Genomic DNA, 8,277 nt, shown 5'->3' on the forward strand with positions numbered 1-8,277 from the left:
GAAAACAAAAGGAACAAATAAATTTGCAGTGGCTACGCAGCGCCCGACGACATGTTCTGACTGATTTTCTGTCCCTCTCACACATACTCTTTATCTTCAGCTGTTTACTTAACTGTAAATGCACCGTAAAAAACATTGTCTTACTTGAGCAAATATATGTAGCTACTGCAAAATTTATGAATAGCGTTTTTATTAGGAAGCTAATTTCATTAAACAAAAATTGTTAAAGGAGGCCGTGCTGTATTTAAAGTAATATAAACGTATTATTTAATATGTAAATATGTAGATAATTTATTGTTATTAAACATGTGTATAAAATATAATGTTATAGATTATTTTTTTCAGTGCAATAGGCAAAGCGTACGAGGCGCGCGCCAAAAATATGCCGCATTATTCTGCTGCATTCATTCCGATTCGGTTTCTCAGAGAATAAGAACATGGACTACGAAAATGTTAAATTTTAATTTAGAGAAGGAAGCCAAGCGGGCTGCTCGTTACTGTTGTTAATTAATTGTGCAGAGCAACCTCTATGTGTGCGTAGTTAGTCAATCTTGGTAGTTTCGTTTCTGCCTGTCCAGTCCGATCGATCTTGTGTTAGGGATTAAAACAGCACGCAAATTTTAATATGGTTATAGGTATCCAACGCGAGCTGGTAGCACAGTGGTAAATTCTCATTTCAGTACATTTGCATACGACACTAACAATGAAAATTAGTTATACCCGATACTCAAAGAGCACAGGGGTATGCTCGATTTTTTGTGAAAGTGGTTGTGTGTAACGCCCAGAAGAAAGCGTTTCCAAAGCTATAAAGTATAATTATTCATGATCAGCATCAATATTCGAGTCGATAAAGCCATGTTTATATGTGCGTCCTGATGAGATCTCAGAGACTATAACAGCTATAACAGCTATAACAGACCGGATTATTATAATAATTATTATAGTCAGAAGGAACCAATGAAATTTCAGTGACTACGATAGCGTAGCCACTGTTTTCCACTGTTGTTCTGTATCAAAGAAAACTATTAACAATGTTTTAAGTCGCGATGACAAACGATCAGACCTTATCAGCCAGCCTTATCATGCGGAAAATTAACCAAAATCCGCAAATATCGGTTAGGACTTTGGCCAATAAGCTTGACGAGGAACTTGACTTGGTTCTGTCAAACGACACAGTACGCCAGGCCATTCTACGTCATAAGTACTCTTCCAGAGTTGCAAGAAAGAAACTGCTTCTTTCGTCGGTAAATGTGCAAAAGCGCTTTCCTTTTGCTGGAAACAAGATCAGTAAGCCGGCTGAGTATTGGGATGACGTAATATTTTCCGACGAAACAAAAATTATGTTATGCAACAATGAAGGTCCACCCAGAGTATAGCGCAAGCCATTAACTGCTTTGGAAAATCGAAACGTCATGCCTACTGAAAAGTTTGGAAAACTTTCGGCTATGATTTGGGGTCGTATCTCTAGCCGAGGAGTCGGAAATATAGTATTTTCATATAGTATATTTCAGATAGTATTATCAAACGCCATTATTTTCTTACCTAAAGTCAAAAAATTTAATTTATTTTCAGTGCCTTAAGAGTTTTTCGACATACTGTGTGTCCGAAACAAAACAATTACCGCCCAAGTATGGAAATATGGACATACAAACATAAATACCCTGCAGTCTGTACCAGCAGTGAGCGATGACGAATGTCATCTAGGCGTTGACGCCAGCCAAATCGAGCCCTTTGATTTCTCTTTTGTTTCCCCCACAAAGGGCGAAAATCTGTGGCATCCACAATTTCAAAGATACAAGAAAATTGCAGAATCGTAGAGGATGACTATATCTTCTAGAGTGTAAAATCTAAGCCAGATCGTATAATTATTATAGCCAGAATCAAGAATTAAGTTTCATGGTCAGTTTTGCCAATTGTAAAATATGAGTTCAAGGATCTCAGAACCTATAAGAGCTAGAGCAACCAAATTTGGTATCCACACTCCTGTGATATCGGAGCCACACCCCCTTTCGCCCCCGCAAAGGACGAAAATCTGGGGCATCCACAAATCTCAGAAACTATTAAGGCTGTTAGATCTCACTATAAAACGTATATCTCAAAATTTCGCCCCACCCCCTTCGGCCTCCACAAAGGACGAAAATTTATTGCATCCACAATATTGCAGATTCGACAATCCGGTATCCGATATCCGGTTGCTGAATCTGGATCAGATCGGATCATTTTTATAGCCGAAAGGAACAAATCAATTTGCAGTGGCTACGCAGCGCCCGACGACACGTTCTGACTGACTTTCTGTCTCTCTCGCACGCACTCTTTGTCGTGTCGTTTAATATTCGCGGCGTCTGCCGGAGGAGAGCCGCATTGACTAAATATCGGGTATAAATAAAGGAGTTGTGGTCTCCTCAGCAACTCACAACGTTCCCCCTCGTTCTTTCTTCGCTTTGCATTTGCTAAGTGCTGTGATTATTATTATTATTATTATCAAGTAAGTGCAGTGTTTAAATAATTAATAATATGTTTCGCGGTAAATAAAGAAAATCTCAATTGTATGAAAAGTCAAATTTGTAAAAAATAACAACAAGTAACCCTTATTTGTGCGGCTTGGCTCGAGCAGGTACGTATTTTTACGCGTGTTTTGTTTTTGTTGTTGGAGTAAATGAACAGGCCACCGCTGACCTACAGTGAACGTTGTTTTTGTTGAAACAAACATCCGTTTTAAAAGCGAACGAATTCTTTCTGTTTATACAATTGAACCGAATTATTAGTAGCTTAGTAAAATATAAAAGAAAAATGGAAAAAGAAAATGGAGTAATTGTACATACACACAGTATGTCAAGAAACTCTTTACACACTGAAAATAAATTAAATTTTTTGACTTTGGATAAGAAAATAATGGCCTTTAGTTCAAATTTATCAAATTTTTTTAATTCATAACCATTCAGGGATTAATTATAAAGTAGTTAGTGAAAAAAAAATAACAAAACTATAAATAGGTAACTTACAAAACAACAAAAACAATGATTACTCATTTTTGACACTGTCAAGAAACTCTTTACACATTTCGTTTTTGTAATGTGCCAGAAATTCATATTCGTAGAGGTGTGAGATTGTATGTACGGATGGAGGTTGTACATACTTTTTTTGACGGTCAGACACCAATAGTATAGCAGGATTTCGGAACGTGTACCTCTAGCCATGCTCTAACTAGCTCGCCGGAATGTCGTGGGATCTTTCCTACTCTCCTATCTGCTATACGAACACATTCGCAAAGATGTTTTAGGTACACTTGATTTAATGTTCAAAAGGAACTCTACAAGAAAATCATACTCTGGGTGGACCATCATTGTAATATAGCATCATTTTTGTTTCGTCGCAAAATATGACGTCATCCCAATACTCTGCCAGCTTACTGATCATGTTAACAGCGAACGTGAAGCGCTTTTCCACATTGACCGACGAAAGCAGCGGTTTTTTTCGTGCCACTCTGGAAGAGTATTTATGGCGTAGAATAACCTGGCGTACTGTTTCGTGTGAAACAACCAAGTCAAGTTCTTCGTCAAGTTCCTTGGCCAGAGTCCTGACCGATATTTGCGGATTCTGATTAATTTTCCTCATGATTATGCGGTCTGCCCGTTTGTCTATCTTCCTTTTACGGCCACCTCCAGATTTGGTTTCCAGTCTCCCTTCGTTCTTCGCGCGACTTAGGACATTGTAAATTGTTTTCCTTGATACTGAAAACATGTCTACCATGTCTGCAACAGATTTGCCCAACTGGTGATTATAGTAAATCAACTGGACAACGTCAAAGCTTAGTCTTTTGCCAGGCATCTTAAAAATTTCAGAAAGTTAGTCTGTAGATGTGCACCGGTCAAAATTTCGCAACCAAATCAAAGTCAATGCAAAAATAGAGCATCACTGAGCAACGCCAAAAGCATAGATTACGGTAAAGTCCCGTTTTTTCTAAGAACGAGATCAAAACAGAGCTCGAAAACGAAATGTGTAAAGAGTTTCTTGACAGTGTCAAAAATGAGTAATCATTGTTTTTGTTGTTTTGTAAGTTACCTATTTATAGTTTTGTTATTTTTTTTTCACTAACTACTTTATAATTAATCCCTGAATGGTTATGAATTAAAAAAATTTGATAAATTTGAACCAAAGGCCATTATTTTCTTATCCAAAGTCAAAAAATTTAATTTATTTTCAGTGTGTAAAGAGTTTCTTGACATACTGTACATATATACAGTAGCGTACAACTAAATGTGGACAGTAAAAAAAATTATGATTTCGTTGCTTTAAAACGACAAAGAATGCGTGCGAGAGAGACAGAAAATCTGTCTGAACGTGTCGTCGGGCGCAGCGTAGCCACCGCAAATTTATTTGTTCCTTTTGGTTTTTTGAGTATCGGGTATAAAAATATATTATACATTGATCTATAAGATTTCGGATTATTTCGATGGTTAGGTCGTTTTACCGCAGTTTTTGGGTTATTTTATTCAGTTTTAGATTTCTGCTTTTGTGTGATGTTCATTATGTGCTAAAAATTCAGTTTCTCTATAGTCCAATATAATTCACTTCTTTGAGAAATATATTATCACAAATTTATATGAATAGAGCCACACTTAGCTGTCCACTAGTGTATATACATATATGCATGTTCATATATACATATATATTATTAAAACTTATATTTAGCTTATACTCACTCATTTATTAAATTTATTCATTTACAGATTTCGATAATTTCAAATTTTAAAGCTTTTTTCCTTATTTACTAATTGATAATAAAAAGTAATTCATATTACAAAACAAAAACCAAAATAAAATAAGTAAAGATAGCAAAATGGTTGGTAATCGACATTTGCGAAGATTAGTTAAGAAAGAAAGGGATGAGATAGCTAGAAAATTATAACTTCTCGAACGCCAAGGAGTAGAAAGGGAAAATCAGAGAGAATTAGATAGCGCAGAGCTAGTTATACATGAAAATAATGAAGTAGTGCAGGAAGATATTGAAATAGCTCAGGATGCAATTGATATAGTGCAGGTTGGCTCCAAAACTAGACGTTTAATCTTCGATTCAGTTAATTTTAATTTTACTTGAAGCGGACTAAAAAATCGAAATAAAAAAGCGAAAGATGACCGACACACGAGGATTCGTTTTGGACACAAAATCCATGTCAAATTCCGAGACGCCCACGACCTCCGGGGGGACCAATTGACATTGTTTTCACAGAACCTGTGCCAGAAGAACAGCCAATATCGCGTAAGTACATGAATTTTTATTTAGTTTGTGCACAATGCACAAAAGCTAAAAAAATATTGAATACAGTTTCGGCAGAGCAACGTATAAAGGCTGCATTTAAAAGTAAGTTATCGATTTGAAAGTTTAAAATCCATGTATACTTATATGTATTTTGTTGTTTATATTTCAAAAGAATTTTCTAATTTAGAAAAAAAAAGTTGATGTGTTATCAGAAACATTGGCGGAGGCGCTGGCTCTGCTCAAGCTACAGATTATAAAAGAGCCAGATCTATCACCAAATGCCATGAAGTTCCCGATAGAGTCGACAATGGAGTTGGAACATTTCAACTCTATCATAACTCCGGAGCTCACCGATTTCTATGTGAGTGGTAGCCTATCCTTCTTTGGCAGCTATTTGTTATTTTTTCATTATTTTCTTTTATTAGATCAACAAAATACGGAACTTAATGGGGACGAGCACATCGATGGCATGCAGCTTAAAAAATGTGCTGGACGAGAAGCTCATTTTGGAATACAACTTAGGCGGTACTTCGGGGAAGAGCTCGCTAAAAAATTGTAAAGAATTTTACAATGTCCGAGAATGTAGGTCTAAAAAAAACTTTACATTTTAAACTTTAATTAATTAATTTATCAATATTATTTCAGCGGCGGTGAAGATGGAAATACCCAACGAGCCAGCAGAAAAAGTGATTCGGAAGGCTATTCACAACATTAAGAATAGTCATTTTCAGAAGAGCTCAAGAGACAAAAAATACAAAGCTCTGGCCTCCTCTGCACCTCTGCTTTTGAGGACTTTCTAATAAAATGTATTTTGTAAGTTTGTGTCATGCTTGCATTGGACGCAATATGTTTTTTAGCGACAGCATGCTGCCGTTATTCGCACAACTTGGCCCCAATTGTTGCCTTACAAAAGCAGCAGTGCGCTTTTGTGGGGTCAGTTGGCACATTGCGTTGCAACCAGAAATTGTGGAAATTTTGTTTATAAGACACTTTTGGCATTTTTTGTACGTATGTGTGCAATCATGTATAATACTGTAGTGTGACTGAAATTTATCAACGAAAAATTACCATACATTTATACACAAATATTGATGATATACCAAAATACGAACAACAAATTTGATTGATTTCCGATATCTCGATAAAAATTAACAAATTTACAAATTAAATATATATTGTTTGTACCAAATTTTTTTAAGACAAAAATAAACAAAAAAGTTCAACCCTGGAGGTCAGGAAACTCTGTTTGAAATCAACATACCATTTGATGATAGGATTATCGAAATCGTACCAGGCCAAGGCCAACGACCTCTCTATATGATTCTAGATATTGACTCGGAAGAATTATCCTTTCCCACCATTTATGCAAGTGTTAAAAGACAATCTCAGCAAAGTTTTACAACCATTGTTAGATCAGAGCTTCGAAATGTAGGTAGGAGAGGTTGTAGAACTTATAAACAATAATAATTCAATCTGCTTACGTAAGCGGAGCACTTCTAGTGCTGTAACGGTACCTAGCGCTCTTAATGAGAATTTCATAGGGGGGTAAAACTACGATGGGGATATAGGGTTCTTCGAGATATTCGATCGTCCCCAACTCACCGGGAGGGCAAAAATGGGAGGAAAATTTAGTTGATGAGGAGTATAGAGTTTAGCTATTTAAGATATAAGCTCCCAAATAAATGCTCTGAACTTGAATGACCAGGAAGGGGTTCAAGTTAGGAGTATTCGCTTTGTCAGCGACAGCCACCTGATGGTCATCTGCGTGGACAAGTCCGAAAAAGACGAGGCAGAAGAGGAGAACAAGTAGCTTCCACTGGATGCCCCTTAAAATGTTAGCTAATTTAAATAGATCGCTTGATATTCACAATGTGAGAAGTAAGTCAGTTTTTATGAGCTTGTGGATGGCGTCGGCAAGAGTAGAAAAATATATTTTTAGACCATCTCCCATTTAATTTAATTTTAGCAAAGCAGAAAAATCGATTTTCTCATAGTTCTCTGACGGACAACACTCCTCTTTCTTCTCCAACTACAACCGAGGAAACTCCACCGAGCAAGTTCGCTGCCAATTTCGAAGCTTCCGACGCGGAAGAGGAGAGCCAGCACGAACAGCATGAATGACAATACACCTCTTCTTTCTCCAGCTATAACCGAGGAAAAGGGAAACACCAAAAAACAAAGCACGAAAAGGAGGACCCAAAATGAAGTAAAACTTAGATAGTCGTATTCTGAGTTATACTATTACTTTACTCTTTTTCTTTTAATTTTTATAAGCTTTATTCTATTAATTTTCTTTTTTTTTTTTTTTAATTTTTTGAGAATATGGAGCTTTAAATGTTCCCCCTCGTTTTATTATATTGATATATGCGATAATATATTGCGCTATGGCGAATTTTGGCAAAATGCGGGAAAGACAGCATGTGGCCTCCATTTTATAGTCCGTGGGCCACGTGAAATTGAAGCAGAGGCAGAGGTGATACTGAGCCGCTTCTGTCTCTTCCCTCTCGCTTTGGCACATGCAGATCCGCATGGTTCTTTTGCTGCTCCTATGTATGTGTTTCGCTGTCGGCACTCTCTCTGCCCGCTTTCGGATTCCGACGCTTTGGTTGTGCCCGAAGTTCGGGCCTCTGCTTGCCGTTACTTTGTATATGTGTGTGTGTGTGTATGCCGTTCTTTTGTCTGGGCTGTGGAAATCTAGGGATGGCAGCAGCGCCTAGTGATGGAATGTTTTGTGACTATTTTTGAGCAGATTTTTTAAGCTGTTGATAGTCACCAAAGAAGTGGAATAAAATTAGTAAAAACTAATGTAGACATGAAGTCATTGCCGAATACAAATGTATTACAGTTTTGGAAAAAAGTAGTGTCCAGATAACGAGTCCGAGATAACGAATAACGAGATAAGTCCGTCCCAGACACATGGTTAAGAGTGCCTCCACCCGGACAAGCGTTGGCCTTCAGGGCATCAACGTTGTAAGCAGCGACGTTGGGTTCAATTCGAATAGCAAAAATAAAGAATA

At 37.1% G+C, this 8,277-nt stretch overlaps 1 protein-coding gene across 1 annotated transcript; it reads left to right on the forward strand.

Annotated features, from left to right (window-relative positions):
* Positions 1-5,429: 5,429 nt before the first annotated feature.
* LOC108151289 lies at positions 5,430-6,408 on the forward strand. Its single transcript, XM_017279826.2, has 3 exons — positions 5,430-5,621; positions 5,686-5,842; positions 5,906-6,408. Exons 1-3 carry the CDS (start codon positions 5,544-5,546, stop codon positions 6,058-6,060), a joined length of 390 nt encoding a protein of 129 aa, XP_017135315.2. The 5' UTR covers positions 5,430-5,543; the 3' UTR covers positions 6,061-6,408.
* Positions 6,409-8,277: the final 1,869 nt, after the last annotated feature.

Source organism: Drosophila miranda, chromosome XL (assembly GCF_003369915.1).
Source record: "Drosophila miranda strain MSH22 chromosome XL, D.miranda_PacBio2.1, whole genome shotgun sequence".
Lineage (NCBI taxonomy): Eukaryota > Metazoa > Arthropoda > Insecta > Diptera > Drosophilidae > Drosophila > Drosophila miranda.

What these genes read in the sequence shown, in the direction of transcription:
- LOC108151289 (XM_017279826.2), top strand. Translation starts at nt 5,544, where the DNA reads ATGAAGTTCCCGATAGAGTCGACAATGGAGTTGGAACATTTCAACTCT. An exon ending in CGGAGCTCACCGATTTCTAT is followed by an intron (nt 5,622 to 5,685) that starts GTGAGTGGTAGC and finishes TTCTTTTATTAG; the next exon opens with ATCAACAAAATACGGAACTT. An exon ending in ATTTTACAATGTCCGAGAAT is followed by an intron (nt 5,843 to 5,905) that starts GTAGGTCTAAAA and finishes ATATTATTTCAG; the next exon opens with CGGCGGTGAAGATGGAAATA.